The following is a 19,523-nucleotide window of genomic DNA, read 5'->3' on the forward strand; positions in this document are numbered from 1 at the left end:
CCAGGACACCATCCGTTGTCTCATTAGGAGCATGCCCCGACATTGTCAGGCATACACATAAGCACGTGAGGGTCTTACAAACTACTGAAAACCATTCTGAGTTGCTGCAATTAAATTTCAGCAAAATGAACTAGCCTGCTGCATCATTTTTTCACTTTGATTTTTGGGGTGTCTTTGAATTTAGTCCTCTGTAGGTTGAGAATTGTCATTTCCATAAATCGATGGGGTATCCTTACGTTCTTAACACATTACCCAGTCCATATCAATATAGATATCCAGCATGATATTTTTCCTCATTGAGAGCTGATGTGTTCTCAAAGTGTTCCTTTTGAGCAGTGTATATTCACATTATATTTTTCTTTTTAGGTCACAAAAGTCAACAGTCTAAAAGACCTGCATAGAGCCTATAAGCTGTGAAGGACAACTACAGAATAGGCTCTGCTTAGTAATGCGTTTTCAGCTTGTGGTAGACTTACACTTTCCTTGTAGACGGCAGACAAGTAAAGCTCATTGAAAGCAGGCATATTAACCATTTGTAGATTTTTTTTTAATTCAGCTGTTTTTAACCTTCAGGTGGTATATTGAGTGCTGTTTTTCTTGTCAGATGTGCTGGTATACTGTCTATGAAAGCAATGCCAGACATTCAAGCCACAGGACAATTACTTGCAGTGTTTATACCCACAAGCCACAAACCTGAGTCATATTCCTGTTCTCATCTGTTTTCCAAACTTCAGTAAGGCTTTCCCAAAGGATTTTTATCCAGAACAGGGAACTACATTTTAAAAGTCAAAAATAATGGACACACGATAAATTGAAGTGACAAAACTACATCTAAATTTAAACTAAAGGCAAACATGCTGGTGATGTATATGAAAAAAAAAAAAAGCTTCAAATGAGTCAAGTATAAACCCCCCAAAATATAGAGATGCTTCTGTTGTAAACACATTGTTTAACCACTTTCCCTCCAGAGGATTTATTCCCCTTCCTAACCAGGCCATCATTTTTTGCTGTTTGGCAGTGCGCTATTTCAACTGGTGATTGCGCGGTCATGCAATGCTGTACCCAAACAAAATTGATTCCTTTTTTTCACACAAATAGAGCTTTCTTTTGGTGGTATTTGATCACCTCTGCGGTTTTTAATTTTTGCACTATGAAAAAAAAAAAAAATAATAATAATAATATTTTTCACTTTTGGTTATAAAAAATATCCAATAAACTCAAAGTTAGTCATAAATTTAGGCTAAAATGTATTCTGCTACATGTCTTTGGTAAAAGAAAACAAAAAAAAATTATCTCAATACAGGTATATTAATTGGTTTGTGTGAAAGTTATAGCATCTACAAACTAAGGTGTGTATGTTTATATATATATATATATATATATATATATATATATATATATATTTTTTTTTTTTTTTGGAAATTACATAGCTTTTAGTTTCTGACTGCCTATCACATTTCTTGAGGTGCTAAAATGCCAGGGCAGTACAACAAACAAATGACCTCTTTTTGGAAAGTAGACACCCCACAGACTTTGAAGAGAGGCATGATGAATCCATGGAACATTTTGTTTTTTGCCACAAATTTTTTGACTATGACAAATGTTTTTATTTTTTTCTACACATAGTTGTCACTTTAATGATATTTTGCTCATGCATGCCATGGGTATATGTGGAATAACACCCCAAAACATATTCTCCTACTTCTTTTGAGTATGTGGATATCACATGAGAGACTCTTTGGCAGCCTAGCTACATATAAGCCCCCAAAATCCAATGACCACCTCCAGGCTTTCAAATATTTCATCATATCACTTCCCCACTACCTATCACAGTTTCGGGGGCTCTAAAATGCTAGGATAGTACAAAACACTCCCCCCCCCCAAATGACCCCTTTTTGGAAAGTAGACACCCCAAGGAATTTGATAAGGGGCATGGTGAATATTTTACAGATATCATTTTTGTCACACGGTTTTGAAAAACAAAAAAAGAAAAGAAAAAATAAATTTGTTTTCTTTCTTTGTTTTCCAAAAACATGTGGCAACAAATGAGATCTACAGAACACTCACCATGCCTCTTAGCAAATACCTTGGAGTGTCTATTTTCCAAAAAGGGGGCATTTCAGGGCCAACATTAGAAGCTTATGCCACATATCACCCACTCTTGAAGACCAAGCCTTTTTTTTTAAAGCAGAGGCCCTAGAGAATAAAATGGTGGGTGTGGAAATTTTTTACATCACACAGTATTTTCGCAGCGATTGTTCAAACGCAAATCTTTTGGGGAAAAAATGTCCCTTTCCACGGCTCGTAAAAACAATTAAGCAGCTAATTGGCCACTAGGACTGCTTTTATATAAAAGCAGACCACCAGCTTAGAAAACGGTACCAGAATGATGACTCCAGCTTCAGGCATCATCCCAGTATAACCAAAGTTCAGTGATGTACCAGAACATTGCTGGTCCATGTTGGGCATATATGTAACAGCAGAGAACACAGGCATACGATGAATTGGCTCTGTGGATCAACATGACCGCAATTCATTCTTTTCTGTAATGCCCATATTGAGGGTTAGACCCAAAAGAGTTTTAAATTCAGAAACCGTGATAGGTTTCCATGCGAACTGTCTGGAAAGAGCTGAATTTGGGTGGGCGGCCATGTATTGTTGTGCATATAAATTGCCTTGGCCCACATCAATTGGTACAAATCTTCCATGAAAAACAGCAGAGGGGCCGATCCTGCTAACTCTGCGTTTGTGGGACACTATACAAAGCAGGCACTAGTATAGTTCTGTACGTGATCAATATATTGATCCGTACAAACACTAAACTAGTAATGGCAGTGATCAGCGACCTATAGCGTGAGTGCGATAGTTTGCGGGCAATCTAATGCTAGCTGACCCTGGTTGGGTGGGGCGCTAACTAACCCTGACGTTATCTGATGTCGCTAGTGGCAGGGATGCAGTGAAAAATTCTATATACTGACACTGTAATAATGGCAGTGGTTGGGTGATGGGGCAATAAAAGGGTTAAATGTGCTAATCTAACGCGTGTGTAACATGTAGTGGTGCTTTTACTCAGTATGGTGTTCGCACTTCTCTCCCTGGACTTATGGGTGGGGGGGGGCGCAGGTGTGTTCACACTCCAAAATAAGAAGCGACGCAAGATTACATTGCTTTGCCAAGAGCTGCTGCTCGCCCGCAAAATGCAGGTAAGCGGTTAGCAAGTAGTTAAAGAAAAAAACTCTTTAAAAAATATATATATTTTTTAAATTCTCATTATGTTTTTTTTTTTTACATTTTAAATAAAAAATACTTTTATCAGAATAGTACAATGTCACCATAGTAACATTGTACTACTGTGGTGGTGGTGGTGGTGGTGGGGATCAGGGATTTGTTTTTTTTTTGTTTTGTTTTTTACACTTTGCTTTGCAGGAGAAAAAGATCATTTCTCCTGCAATGCGAAGCTTGCTGTCAGAATTGAACTCATTCATGAACTGTGAGTTAAGTTTTGACAGCTCAGGATAGTGATCTGTGATTGGCTGACACTCTGCCGAAGTACATTGTGGGTGGGAAGTGGTTAAAGTAATTTCAAAAACTCTTGGGACACTATATGATGTAAGGTTTGACCCTACTTTTTCTAATATACTTCTTATAGGAACATCATTGAAAATGTGCATAAAAGTGAAAGATTCCAGTGAGTAAAAATTATAACTATAGTTACATAACATATTAAATAGTGCAGCACAGTGGCTAAGCGGTTGGCATTTGCACATGAAACACATGAAACACATGAAACACTGAATCCTGAGCTTGAACCCCACCAGGGACATCTACATATAGTTTGTATATTGTCCAGCATTTGCATGGGTTTCCTCCACAATCCAAAAACACTCTGGTAGGTTTTTGTTTTTTTTTACTATTCTGACCAACTGCCCCAGATACAGTATAGTAACTTTATAAATGCGGTAAGGACATTAAACTTTAAATTCTTTAGGTGCCAGTGACTGGTGTGGCTAGTTTAATGTATTCTGTAAGTTTTGCACATATTGATGCTATAGCAGTACAAAAGGGGAAAAAATATATTTTATATATATCAGTAAAATATTGGGTGTACCTGGTGTTTTTGTTTTTAACTGTGAGCTGTATGCTGCCATACCTTCAGAGCATGTTAATGCAATACCCTGTATGTTAAATAATTACATGGAAGAGCATTCACTTCAACAGCTTTCCAGAAAATTCAGTTCAATATACAGACCATGAATGTTTGACTGTTGTGGTTTGTTATACCTACTATGCATTACTCTGCTGAGAACAAAAACTTGTTTTGTTTTACAACTGTGCCAGGTGCATAAGAAGAGTTCTCCACCCATGTTGTAGACAGCAGCGAATCTGCCGGGTTATAAGACCCTGTCGCCCTGCAGTCAAATCACAGAAATCCATTTTGGGTGGAGAGAATCTCTAATGGGAAATCAAATGCAGACAGACAAAAGGTTAAATCATCTAAAAATTCACACTTACCTACAAGCTTCTTTGCTAAAAAACATGAATTTATGAAGGAAGCATTTGGGATTTAAAATTCATTTTAACGTCCAAGAGGAATCTACAAAAGATCTTATGTGATGGAGCTAATATAATTCTCTTTGATCTGCACTGTAATTTGCAGGTACCTTCTTATATTCAGTCTCTTATGAATGTACACTTCTTATGCATACCATAGTAACCTCAATAATGCATATCGAGGAGATACTATCCAATGGTGAGTAAACTGCTAAATTTTGAAGGCCCCACATGTGGCCACACAGAATAGGAAGGTAGAAGTAAAAAATGAATAGTTGTGAGTATGCCTACTGTGATGAACAGTACATGGGTTAAAGCAACATCACAATAATAGCAAAGAATAATAATAAACATTCAAAAGTTTGAAAGCCTTGCAATATTCCTGTAACTGAAGCTACCACTGGAAATATATTCCCCATACATGCATATTTTTCCATGCAGGTTTTCTTTTATTGAGAAGCTGACACCTAGCAAACAGCTAGTGGGTTGAAAGACAGCAGGTGCAATTCTGGGGAGCTGTCAAGAAAGAATGGAATAATGATTGTGCAGCCACACCAATATAAAACATGCCCTATGTGACCTGGTTGCCCAATCCTCTGGGATTAGGAGATTTCTCCTCCTCGCTGATTTTGAATTTATCAATTGAGGATGTGTTGTCTGTGGCTGACAGACTCTATTGAAAAGTTTTGTTCAGCTCGATATTTTTTTTTTTTTTACTCTGGAAGCCTAACAGTGGTTCCCCCTAGGAACTTTAAAAATAGAAAGACAGCAATTGTCCTTACTATTGAGAAGGATCCCTTCATAACTCAAGGTTTTGGCAATTCATGTTGTCTAAGATTGTTAATCAACACCATAGGCAAGGAAATAGTACAATTCTGGAAGACTATTGGTCATTTCTAGTATGAAAGCATAATAGGTCTTCAAGACTGTTTTGCAGTGTCAGAAATGGAATTTTTATTAAGGCTTAAATGTTTCATACTGAGCGGTAACAGGATCTTTTCATTACTCAGGTAAGGAATGTACACCATCTGTCCTCTTTAGCCAGAATAAATAGCTAGAATAAACTGATAGGTTGGGGGATCAGATTATTAACAGAACCGCATTTTCATATCAAAGTTCTAGAACTTTCATATGAAAGCCTACAGTTCATTCCAAGGCTCTGGTGTATCCTCTTTGTGTTGTGATGTTCAACACGTTGAATAGTATAGTACAAAAATAGTATAGAATCCTTCCAGTGTTCTCCGAATCTTCTTCAGAGTCTGCCTCAGACATCACAGGTTAAGACTCCATTAAGGTAGTTTGTTTCTACTGCACCGTGACCCAATACTAGAAAGCAGTCACAAACTACAGATGAAACTCGAAAAATTTGAATATTGTGCAAAAGTTAATTTATTTCAATAATGCAACTTAAAAAGGTGAAACTGATATAGGAGATAGACTCATTACACGTAAAGCAAGATAGTTCAAGCTGTGATTTGTCATAATTGTGATGATTATGGCTTACAGCTCATGAAAACCCCAAATCCACAATCTCAGAAAATTAGACTATTGTGAAAAGGTGCAATATTCTAGGCTCAAAGTGTCCCACTCTAATCAGCTAATTAAGCCATAACACCTGCAAAGGGTTCCTGAGCCTTTAAATGGTCTCTCAGTCTGGTTCAGTTGTGCAGAAAACCATCATTGACACCCTCCATAAGGAGGGAAAGCCTCAAAAGGTAATTGCAAAAGAAGCTGGATGTTCCCAAAGTGCTGTATCAAAGCACATTTATAGAAAGTTATGTGGAAGGGAAAAGTGTGGAAGAAAAAATGTGCACAAGCAGCAAGGATGAGAGCAGCCTGGAGAGGATTGTCAGGAAAAGGCCATTCAAAAGTGTTGGGGACTTTCACAAGGAGTGGACTGAGGCTGGAGTCAGTGCATCAAAAGCCACCACACACAGATAGATCCTGGACATGGGCTTCATATGTTCATATTCCTCTTGTCAAGCCGCTCCTGAACGACAAACAATGTCAGAAGTGTCTTACCTGGACTAAAGAAAAACAGACCTGGTCTGTTGCTCAGTGGTCCAAAGTCCTCTTTTCTGATGAGAGCAACTTTTGCATCTCATTTGGAAACCAAGGACCCAGAATATGGAGGAAGATTGGAGAGGCACACACTGCAAGATGCTTGAAGTCCAGTGTGAAGTTTCCACAGTCTGTGTTGATTTGGGGAGCCATGTCATCTGCTGGTGTTGGTCCACTGTGCTTCATTAAGTCCAGGGTCAACGCAGCCGTCTACCAGGAGATTTTGGAGCACTTCATGCTTCCTTCCACAGACGAGCTTTGTGGGGATGCTGACTTCATTTTCCAGCAGGACTTGGCACCTGCCCACACTGCCAAAAGCACCAAAACCTGGTTCAGTCACCGTGGGATTACTGTGCTTGATTGGCCAGCAAACTCGCCTGACCTGAACCCCATAGAGAATCTATGAGGCATTGCCAAGAGAAACATGAGAGACATGAGACCAAACAATGCAGAAGAGCTGAAGGCCGCTATTGAAGCATCCTTGTCTTCTATAACACCTCAGCAGTGCCACAGGCTGAAAGCTTCCATGCCACGCCGCATTGAGGCAGTAATTGCTGCAAAAGGGGCCTAAACCAAGTACTGAGTACATATACATACTTATACTTTTCAGAGGTCCGATATTGTTCTATGTACAATCCTTGTTTTATTGATTGCATGTAATATTCTAATTTTCTGAGATTGTGGATTTGGGATTTTCATGAGCTGTAAGCCATAATCGTTGCATTACTGAAATAAGTGAACTTTTGCCCAATATTCAAATTTTTCGAGTTTCACCTGTATAGGAGGAGGAATTTTTGAATGGTAGAAGCAAAACTTGGCTCCGATTTTTCATGTAGAAACACTACAACTAGAGCTTATATTCTTGCATACAAATGTAATTCTAAGGGTTAATCTCCCACCTTATGATTTGTTTTCGAAACACCAATGATACTTGAGATTTGTTGAAAGAAAAACTTTGTCTATCAGGCCTAAAACACTCTGTCTGGGGTACTGAAAGGTTATGCTTGCTTTCTCCATTTAAGGTTTGTTCTTGTTAAAGCAGAGCATTAAAATTGATGGCTGAAATGCAGAATAAGCCTTAAATTAAAATTTTAATAGTTATCTCAGACTCCATAGTGTCCTAAAGGTTAGTAGCAATTTTCCACTATATTGGAACTATATCCAGTTGAAGAGACACCGTCTCTTTGCCCATAAAGGTTGAAATGACAGTGTCTCTATGAAGGGCCCTGTTGACCCCCATATATTTGCCTTACCTGGAGTCCCTTGTGGCTCCTTCCTCCTCTGCAGGCAGCGATAAAATTAGCTGTGTCCAAAAGGGAAGCAGGGATATCAGCAGTAATATGACAGTGTTCAGGCCGGAGTACCATCACAGGAGGGTGAGCCACAAATACATTCATTTTATTTGCATTAGCACCTTCCGGAGGTCTCATTAAGGAACAAAAGACAGTTCTGTGCAGTCTAACACAAACAACGGAAGGCGCTCTCACTGTTCCTGCAGAGCGGACCTGAGCTGGTGTCTGCTGCTGTCTTTGCTGCAAGTAAGTCTTTGCAGAATGAGCTTGTTTCTCAGCTAGGCTCCATGCTTAACACGCTTTCCCTGCACAAGTGATTTCATCCTCCGTGGGAACTTGTTGCAAGTCCTTCTCTGTCCTTTTGCTTAGGTATTTCTGAGCTTCGTCTGGTGTCTGGGAAACCTGTTTATACTTGCTCAGTGAAACTGGGAATTACGGTACCTGAGCTAGGACCTCACATTCTTACATCTTCCTCACATTCTTACTCCTTACCTCCATTATTACTGCTCATGCACCCTGGGCGTTTTAATATTGCTGGTAGCGTTAGCTGTGTAAGGGTTATGTTAAAAATGTGAGTTTTTCAGCATTTTTGTATTAGCGTTTAGCCGCGTTCTTTAGTTTTTTTTTTAAACAAAAAGAAAAAATTTTTTTGGTCAAAAAAACACCCACAAACTCTGGTTTGCTGCGATTTACAGCATTTACCCACTAGTACTGAGGTTTTTTTCCCAGCCAGAAAACGTTGATTACAGTCTATGTGTGCATGCACACATAGGATAACATGCTGGGGAGTTTACTGGCTGTAGGAAAAAACATCAAAAGCCAAAAACAGCAGCTGTAAAAACGTCGAGTGTGCATGAGAACTTACTTGTTTCTAGTCTCCAGTTCCTGTGATCATGCTCCTAATTTCCTGTTCCAGTTCCCGATTCCAGTTGATTACTCTGATAGACATTTCCTGCTGCTACATCAAGGAACTTGTATGATCCCTGTCTGCCATCGACCTTGACCTCTTGCTTGTTTTCCACCACGATCTGGTTTCTCAGTATTGTCCTTCATTTTGTTTTTGCCAGCCCAGATGTATCCAAGGACTGCAGCCTGGGTCAAAGTCTAGCCCCCTTTGAGGGGTGCACTGGTGACGTGGAGTGTCCACTACTACTGTGACAGCTTCTTATGCCTTTAATATGTAACCTATTATTTAACTCTTATTGGCATGGTTGAAATAGTGAAGCATCAATATAAATTAGTTATAGTAAAGAGTGGGGCTGTATTCACGGAAAATGATTAGACTGATTAGGACCGCAAGGAAGCACTAAGTGGACCTAAAAGTCCCAGTTTGACCTAAAGTGAGTATATGAAGCTAAAACATTCCCATAACATTAAATTCCCTAAAGCCTACCAGAACCTTAACATGTTCACTAAACCTGGCCCTTAACTAATGCCTCAACGCTGTTGATTTCCAAATCTTCAGCTCTAAATTGACTCCTTCAACTGCATATGTTTACCTTATTCAGCTCAGAAAGCAGCAGCACACAGTCCTGACAGTACTATTCCCAAATATAACAGCACCACAATCCTTTGCTCTTAGCTACGGATTTACTCTTATTCATTACAGAATTTAAGAAACAAAAAGACTCCTGCCATAAAAACTGATCACAGTGCACAGGCATCGTATCTTCCCAGTCTTATTCGCTCATAGTGGCAGGCAGTATTATATTGTATGGCAGTGAACTAGTGAGAGAAGCAGGATGTCTACAATATACAGCCCAATGTATGAAAGTGATCCAAGACATTACATATAAGTTTAGCACCTATGGACAGCATCAAAGTCTGACTCCACAGCACCAATAAAATTGTGTGTCCTATTTTATGACACAAATGTGAAGTCTTGCTCCTTACTTGCAGCATTAAGACTGATGCGTAGATGGAATGTCCCCAGGGGTTGCCTGGCTAGGGAGAGCTGATAGGATCAGATGGGAGTAACAATCATGCAGCACAATCATGGGTTCAGGCCAGATGTTAAAGCAGGTATTAAAAAAAGAGTAACAGGAGAATCAGATACAGTGGTAGCCATGAGCAATAGGAGAAAATAAGTAAATCCAGATGCTTAGAAAAAGATTAGAAGCCATGGCCAAAACAGATCAGCAGGGTAAAGCTTCAGAAACAAAAAACAGAGAATGGGCAGTCAATTCGGTTTAAGAGGAACACTCAGTCAAAGCTCAGACAGACAATGTACGAGCACTAGCAGGTGGTGGTGGAATTAAAAAAGTTCAGCAAAAAGCAGATAAGGTGTGGCAAAGGCTAAACTTGGCCATGGATGAATCAATCAGTTGGGGAAAAAAAAAAATCCACCACATTTTTCCAACAAGCCTGTCAGACATAAGTTGATCGTTAAAAAAAACCAAAAAAAAAAAAACCTTCGTCGATTGACCAAGAACGCGCATGCTCAATATGTGTACTAGGTTTACAGCCAGATATAAGTAAACAGGAAAGAGTAATGGCAAACACACACACACATCTGGCCAAATCTATGACAGCGCCTTGAAGCAATTGAATTGACAGCTTAAAAAAGGCCGAATAAGTCAGTCCCCAAACTGTCAAGGATATCAGTCTAAAAAAAAGCATGACAGTACTGTGTGACAGACAATCTACATCTGAAAGAAGTATATTCTTTACATCTTAAAGCTGAACTCCAGGAATTATATTTTTGCATACTTACACTGGCTAGCTTTGCTTAATATGCATGATATCTGAAGAGCTGCTGGGGATGCTGTAATTCACTGTAGCAGTCCACACTATATAAAAAGCGAGAGCCATGATCTTCTGGGTTCTGTGTGACTGGCTTTCCTTCTGCACACTGACCACAAGGGATCAACTGCTTTGCACCTCCACCATTCTTAGAAGGCATTTTATTTTTTCAATGAATACAATGGAGTTGATTTACTAAAATTTGAGAATGCAAAATCTGGTGCAGCTGTGCATTGTAGCCAGCTTGTTCAATTAAGTCTTGACAATAAAACCTGGAAGCCGATTGGTTTCTATGCAGAGCTGCACCAGATTTTGCACTCTCCAGTTTTAGTAAGCTGACTGGGCAAGCTGTACAACACTGTAGAGGAGGGGCAGAGACCTTTCTATCAGACAATGCTTTGTATTCATTTAAAAACACACAGGGTGTTCTAAGAATGGTGAAGGTGCCAAGCGAGCGACTCCTTGCGGTTAGTGTGCAGATGGGAAGCCGCTCACAAAGAACTGGGAAAATCATAGCTCCCACTGTATGTAGCACAAATTGATACAGTGTTGTACAGCATCCCCAGCAGTTCTACAGATGTCATAAATGTACACTTGTATCTAACCAAACTTGCCCAATGTAAATCTGTAAAAAATCTAATTCCTGGAGTTCAGCTTTAAGTTGTGCAGGTGTGGTCAATGCACTTTGTTTATTTGCCACCAGTACTAGGGTCCTAGGATCAATTCCCAAACTAGGACTATAAGGGTTGCAGGTTTTTTCCATGCCTGAATGTGTTTTATTCTACAAATATAATCAAATTAAATCAACTTCTGATCAAACTGGCACTAGAGTGTGTGTGTGTGTGTGTGTGTGTGTGTGTGTATATACACATGCCAGGCAAAAACTTAGCTAGGGACATTCAACTGCAAGCTCCTCTAGGGCAGGGACTGACAAGCATGGATGTAGGGTATGTACACTGTAAAGTTCTGTTGGTGGTTGTGCCACATATAAATATCTGAGTACATATGTGGTGTTAACGGAGAACAGTGATCCTGTCACTATTAATCCAGGTCTGAACAGAAGCAAAATGTCAGCAAAGAAAAATAAGAACATCAAGGTTTCTTTTTTTTTTTAAATTACAGTCCAACAAACGAAAATGATTTTTAAGGTAACATCTGTTTTTCTGAAACCAATTTAAGTGCAATTATGGTAACTATCTACTCAAAAGACATAGCAAAGAGCAGATCTAATTTGTTGTAAATTGAAGCAGCTCATCGCCCCCCCTGGCAGAGGTAGTGTGTAAAAGTTCTTGGTAAGGAGGGTCATGGAAAGATCACATGCAACAGAGGTTTTGTATCACATCTCAAAATTACTCAGAGGCACTGTAGTCTTGCAAATTGAACTAAACTTCCCTAATTCCAAGAAATAACACTGCAGTGAAAATTGGTTCTATGACTTTGAAAGAAAAATATTCTGTACATCTAAAAATGTCCTGTAAGTGGAAAGGAGAAATAAAGACAAAGTACTATGAAATGGAACGTTGTGTACTCTTGCTTTCTGATGCATTGTTACTTTCTTACATGGGGAAGAATTGTGTAAGTGACTCAAAATAGAATGAGGCCTTTATCTTAGACAAAATGTTAACTAATGATGAACAGACTAATTAAATGTGTTTCATTACCTCTGATTTTAGTATGAATGTATGTGAAAATACTAATTAAGTCTATTTAACAAATGCATCCTGGGCATCAATGTAGATGGGGAGGAGAGTTTTAATGTGCGCCCATTTACCAAATCAAAGTGTTTAAGTTCAGCACTACCAAAAAGCACACTATGCTGTTCCATGTGCATCCTAGGAGTCTTCAGGAGGGGTTTTCTCAGCTAAGCACCGATTCCTGCCTGCATGTCTGAGCTAAGGATCGATGGATCCCAGGAAGTAAATGCAACATAAATAATTTGCCTTTACTCAAGATGGCCACAGCCAGAAATGCTAGGGGGGTGTTTTTCAAAGTTGTTATTTAGCACAATAAAGCATGGAAATAAGTCTGGATGGAGAGTTTGCTTTGAATATGAAGAATGAATTAAATAGTTTTTTTGGTTTGTGGTGCTCAGATGCAGTGTAGTTCTGCTTTAAAGAATGTAGTCCAAAATTGCATTTAAAAGAAGCTTCTTAAAATCCTCTGTAACCTGCGATAACTCCATCTGCGTTGTTGTGAGGATGCAGCAGCCATTGAGACTAGAACCCCCTAGCACTACAGTAGGAAGTGCAATCCTGTTATTTTGGGTCACACATAAGCAATGTGTACTCTCCCAAGCCACCTATGATGAACTCAGCAGGAGAGATTATACACTGTATGTGTGGCCTGAAAAACAGGATGGCACTCCCTCCTGTGACACTAGAGGAAACTGTTCTGTTCCTAAAAAACTTGGGATGGAGCTATTGCAGGTTGCAGAGTACCTTAAGAAGCAGAGATTCTTAAAGAGAAGGCTTAAACAGAAAGACAGAAAGGATCACTGTGTTGTACTGTAGGAGCCAAGTGCCAACCAAAAGATGCACACCAAGAGAAAGAAAATGGCATGTGCATGTACATTAAAGTCACAGAATTTGTGGCCACTCAGGTATAGTAGTAGCCAAGCACAGCCATGGGAGCACCAGCACACTGGGACATACTAGGGCAAAAGCCCTGTATTTAACACAAAAGATCTTCACACTCTAGGCAGTTCCTAAGGAAACAGACCCCATTCTGGCTTTGACCTCCACAAGACTGAAGGGGTCTCCAGGGACAAGGCTCTGTCCCCAGCAGACCATAGACTAGGATTGGTTCCAAAGACATTGTGTCCAAAGACATTACAAGTCAGCCCTACAGTTTTTCCAGATGGGGCCTGGATATAATCACCCAAGACTTAACAGAGGAGTTAAACATTCTTCCAAAAAAAGACTATGGTGCAGGCAGGAATACGGATAGCAAAATCTTTATTACACAAAACCTTCACAAAACATAAGCTTCTGTCAGTAGAGAGCAGGCATCCATCACCAAGGGCACTAGCTGGAAGTAGTAAAGGTTATAGAAGGGATCTCCCTGCAGCTTTTTTTTTTGCCAGGGTCCAATCACCTGAAGCATGACCCATGATTAAAGACCTGTGTCCTGTACTACTAAGAAAAGAAATGTGTTATATTGTTATACCAGGACCCAAGAAGAGAATTATTACCAGAATGTCAGCAAAGCCAAACCAAGAACAAATACCAATAATAATGAATAACACACAAACAGTAAACAAAGTATTTATTTCCAAATACCATTCAAGTATAGTTCCTAATCTTTTCTCATTTGCAAATCTTAAAGTTAAAAAATCGAAGGTATTGTTAAAAAAATTCAAAATATAGAAAAGATTCCTAAGTGTTATTCAAACAGGACTGAGAAAGACATACAAAATGTGTCCATGCCCAATTTGGGTCAGAACCCATAGCTTAAGAAACTATGTAGGTCTTAGCCAATCCTTCAAATTAGGTCTCAAAATACTGATCAGCCAAATAACACAAGCTCGGATCAGCCAATCAACTTTTTATTGGTGTAACTACCAGATGCAGAAACACTGGAAATCAATTAGGGTCAGCATGGCATTTTAAGTTTCTGAATCTGAAAGTTCCAACTTTCAGTTTTAATCACCTAAATTTATTCTATGTTCTTCAAAAACTAAAAAAGGTGGACAAAGTCTTATATTTCCTATTTTTACAGAAAGCAGCTCCAGTTTGAGTAGAAAAACCTGTCCACTTGCTTTCGGTGTCCTTCTCTATGCAGTTTCTAACTTGTTCCCTGCTGATTCAGACCTAGAGCTCTGCAATCTGCATGCAAATTGTAAGGCCTCATTCACACCATACATGCAGAAAAAGTGATGCAAAATGACGTGCAGATTTCACTCGCAGAAACATCAGTATGTATGCATGCGTCAATGAGTTTTATACACTTTGCAGATTCCTGCGCAGAATTTAAGAAAAAAAAATCAGAGCGTGATACCAGTGCTGTGGTGTAAACAGGGCACATAGAGAACAATTGATTTTGTTGTGCCCTTGCAGACCCCGTACAGAAAAACTGACATCTCTACACCATGGCGTGAAAGAGCCCCAAGACTTTATACACCTTTTATTTTGATGCACTTGGAATGTAAAGTTGGATTTTAGGCAAATTGCTAAGCACACAGTTGAAAAATACATATAGGATCCCGTTTACCTGCCATATTTTTTAATCTATGCTCATCCAAGTTTGAAATTTATACAGCATAACCAGGCGAGTGACCTGACTTTTTTATACTGCAGCTAAGAAATAAATCTTAGTCAATTCCCCATCCCCAGCATGTGATTGGTTGGTAAAAAAAGTTTAAAAAGTTGTTTTTGGAACATAACTGCATTTACTGGTATTTTTTTCATAACATTTGTTCCAGGAATTAAAAAACATTGATGTTTTTTAAATTTTTTATTAAAATTGAGACTTAAAAGAATAAATTTGCCTGCTCCCACAGTGACAGCAGGTTGGGGATCTTCTCCCCGTACTCATTCGACTGTCATTCATTCACAGAGTTCTGCAGCTGTCCGCTTGCAGTTCTCAATGAACGACCAGGGTGCTATTGAGTTCTCTAGGTAGTTCATTGATGCATTCTGTCAGTGTGTAACTGCCTGCCCATACAAGGTATGAGCAGACAGCTTACACTGACAGTTTGCAACAGCCCTGCATTGCACCCGTGATCTGCTAATTGAAGATGCAATGCTTTGCAGGTTCTAAATAAGAATTTAAAAAAAAATAAATAGATGTACATTTTTTACCTGCAAAAAAAAAAACTTGCATTTATTTTTAACTGCAAACGTATCCTTTAAAGTTGACTTGGATGCAAAAAGTCATAATGACCTCGAGTACACCAGCTGTCATTTTTTAGATCCCATTGTAAATTTTAAATAAATAAAAAATAAAAATGTTTAGATTTGATTCAGCCATTTTAAAAAAGGTATTAGTTGCATAAAATGAGAATTCAAAAGCTTTCACTAATGTGAGGCACGTGTCATTAGATATCAGCATATGCCTTTTTTTTCTCCAGAGTAGGCAATAGGAATTAAGCAAAATAAAAGTTACTTTGTACCTACTGCTAAAATAAGAACAGGTATAAATGGTATAAAGTATAAAGGGTTCACAGGTTGAGTTTATCACATGGTAGGAATGTTTTCAATGCAATCGTTGCTGTGTATGAAGCATAAATGATCACAGTCACCGACTTTGGAGGACTGCTGTCACAAGGGATCTGGTAGATTGGAGAGCTTTGTCCAATATTCTATTTATCTCTGCCAATGAATCACAGATAGCGATAACCCATTGCTCCCCGTTACTGCCTTAAGCCGAAACAGAAAATGGCACGCAGCTCAATCAATTTATAACTAGCAAGGGAGAAGCATGTGAGAGGAGCACTATACTGCAAGTGCACAAAGCAGATTTTCACTGCACTCAACCCTACTAGTAGAAAACTGGTCTTAAATAAAACCTGTTTCTGGCATGTAATACAACAGAGATCTAAGTTGCATTCATTTGCAGAAGACGCTACTTGCTTCTGGAGGTGTAGTTCGTACTCTACTTTGTGAAAGCCTCATCTACATCATAAAGAATGATCACCAGATATACAACTCAGCCAATAAAAAATACAAGTTCCAGCAGATTGAAAAAAGGAGGGATGATGGCACTGTATCCAGGCAGGCTGTGTAAATTTTGGCTTGCCTTCAGAAGTCTTATTTCCAGTCTAGAAATCCCTAGATAGCAGCTGTGAAAATTCAGAGTGATGTGACATGAGAGAGGAAGAAATTGCAACAGCCACTATGTACAGGTATTGTTAGTTACTTCATGTAATCAAACATTTGGTTTATCCTCTTAAGAGATCATTAAATTTAGAGCACATGCACAAGGTAGCAGATTGCTGTACACACTTAGGGCTTGTTCTCACCAGAACGTTGTGTGGGAAACCCATGTTCCTTGCACGTTTCCAGCACCACGTTCAAGACACGCTGGCTGTGCGATCTGCTCTGGATGTTAATGCCACCCCAAAAGCAGATCACCAACGCAGTGCGTTTGCCTGCAGCAGATCGCATGGTATTGCAGTACCATGCAATCCAGTTGCAGTGCATTTTTAAAAGTAGTACATGCACTACTTTTTGTGTGATCCTGTGTGATTTCAGCCCATTCAAATGAATGGGCTGAGAATGAATTACAAAGAAATCTGAATTCTTGTGCGATTTAGGTGTAAACCGGCCCTCAGGAATTAGCATATTTTTATGCCCGGGAGTCACAAATGTTTGCATACATCCAAGCAGTTACATGTGTGCTGGGATGTATGAGTGGCTCTGGACACATATAGCTTATGTCTAGGGCTGTTCACCCTGTGCAACTGTGCATAAGCTATTAGAACCGGTTCACCTGTATCTACATGGGAACGGCACGCTGTGTGGTTCCCGTGTGATTCACATGCAGTTCTGTGCAGTGCAATTTCAGACTATTCATTTTGAATGGTATAAAAATTGCACCACACCAAAAGTAGTAAATGCACTACTTTTGAAAACGCACTGCAACCAAATCGCATCCTTTCGTACCATGTGATCTGGCGCAGCCAAATGCACTGCATTTTCATTTGGGGTCTCCAACTTATTGTTGACACCCACTGCAGATAGCAAATGGAGTGTATTTTGAATGCAGTGCTGGAAACACGCATGGAACAACGGTTTCCAGCACTGTATTCTGGTGTGAACCTGCCCTTAGAAAACTAATCAGAGAGTGTTGATTTGTCCAAAAGATAACCAAATAGCCAGTTCTTTTCATATTTTTTAATAACGTATATTACAACACCTTGAGAATTTAAATACTTAACTTTCTATATTTTCAATTTCAATGCCTAAACAAAACAATTCACATTTAAAGCTGAGGCACAGACACTGCAAAAATGATAAAATTATTCAAAACCTCCAATTTTCACATACATTATTATGTTGCATTTTCCAAGGAAAGTTCCCTCATAATTGTATGAGCCCCCCAAAGATTATACAGCCGAGAATGAGTGCTTCCTGACATGCTGCATTTTTAGATGTGTTGGGGTGCCATTAAGAATGAATGGCAGCCCTGCGAACCTGCAAAAGAGCAGCATGATTTGGCTGCGAGCACGGGAATAGGTGTGATTTATACACTGTCCCACACCCACAACCACCTGCACAAGGGTGAACCTAGCCTGAAGGCCAATGTTCAGGCACTTCCTGTAATTGGGTGACATTGCTGTGTCCACAGTTGTGTTCCTGCATTATTATCCTGCCACATAGGCTTATAATAGACTTAGTTGGTGCCCTCTATGGTTTCCTTTATAATAGAGACTACAGGTGTCCATTTCGCCACATATTATGCAGGCATGGTCCACTGTTGTCACCATTGGGAAACTTGCCCTGGATAAGGCCATGCAGCTATCGCTGGAGTCATGTAGACAAGAAGTGGACACAATGAACGAGCAGGGAATCAGAAACACGGAGATAGAACAAAAGGATGAAAAAAGGTGAAAATAAGATTTTTTTTTAATGGAATGTTTATGATACACATTGCTTTTGCAAACTAAATGTCCTTCATTCAGAGTTTACATCTATCCTAAACCTATAGCAAGGGGAGGGAGTCGCAGAAAGACTGCTCCAGAGCAAATTATCAGCACCACAATATTGATCACACAAGGTTTTCAATCATAGCTCCTGAAATACAGTAGGTTAAGACAGTCATGAGATAGTCTGGCCATTTTACACTTACTTTCAAATCTCCATACAAATGACCATTAAAAAAATCACCCCAATTACAATTCTACTACATTGGCCTTTCTGCCCATGCATCAAAGAATAAAAAAAAGTGCCAGCTGAAACTATATACTCTTCAAAGAAAATTAGGAGTCTCAACATATTTTAAGAGCACTGCGCCTTTTTTGCTTTAAAAAAAAAAAAAAAATGTGCAGAGAGAAAATTGGAGTTACTCACTGAATTTCCTTCACGAATAATAGCCCACAAAACATATGCTGCTGAAATTACATTAATACCTTGGATCACAATGGAGCCAAAGCTCACTAAGTGGGGACAACCCGTAACAATCGCTAATGCAGTAAATTTTAGAGCCCAAACTTCTTAAATTGCTAAGTGGTTGGAATGTGTTCTGGCTGATTGAGCCCCAGGAGGTCAGGTTCACATAGGGACTGTCTTTTACATTTTAAGACAGCAATTGCACCACATAATTCTGCAACTTGGGCTCATTCTAATTACCTTGCTTGCAGCAGCCCTCTTTGTGTCCTTGAGTCTGTCACCGGCCCTGTTCAGGCTTTCTTGTTGCTGATGGACTTGAGATTCCAGTGCCTGCATCTCTCTGGTCTTTTTATGCAATTCAGATTTCAGGATCCCCAGTTCCAGGTTTAGCTCATTCATCTTAATGTCACTGCCGCTAAGCTGTAACAGATTGATGTCAGATATGCTGAAGTGAAATATGCTATAAACAGATGTTTTTAAAAAGCATCATAATTAGTTTGTGGTATTGGGATTCTAGCAAAGCCATGTGTTTGACAGAAACTCAGAATAACTTCAGCAAATGGGAATCATGCAACCGGAATCAGACCACGGACCAATATTGTTATACAGTAATGAATGGGTGTCTGCATGTGCTCAAAATGGAACTAAAATGTGGTCATAGTTTCTGCTTCTAATTAATTACAAACAAGAACCAGTTGGCTGATCTTGTCATCATGTCTTGTTGTTGTTTTCCACAGTTATGTTTACAAGTATACTGGGATTGCTTTGCTCTAGGTCTCAGCTGAGACTGCACACCAAATTTAAAGGGCCACTAACCCATAGGCAGTAG

General features: G+C 39.3%; 1 protein-coding gene across 1 annotated transcript in view; it reads right to left on the reverse strand.

The window, feature by feature from the left end:
* LOC149437173 (uncharacterized) overlaps positions 1 to 19,111 on the reverse strand; it is a 510,919-nt gene extending 491,808 nt beyond the window's left edge. The window contains exon 1 of the mRNA XM_089661020.1: positions 18,935 to 19,111. Coding sequence (XP_089517146.1) covers positions 18,935 to 19,093 — 159 coding nt within the window. The 5' untranslated portion in view covers positions 19,094 to 19,111. The remainder of the gene's footprint in view (positions 1 to 18,934) is intronic.
* Between the last annotated feature and the right edge of the window lie 412 nt (positions 19,112 to 19,523).

This window comes from Staurois parvus, unplaced genomic scaffold (assembly GCF_062004578.1).
Source record: "Staurois parvus isolate SC_StPar_1 unplaced genomic scaffold, SC_StPar_1.0 ptg001302l, whole genome shotgun sequence".
Taxonomy (NCBI): domain Eukaryota; kingdom Metazoa; phylum Chordata; class Amphibia; order Anura; family Ranidae; genus Staurois; species Staurois parvus.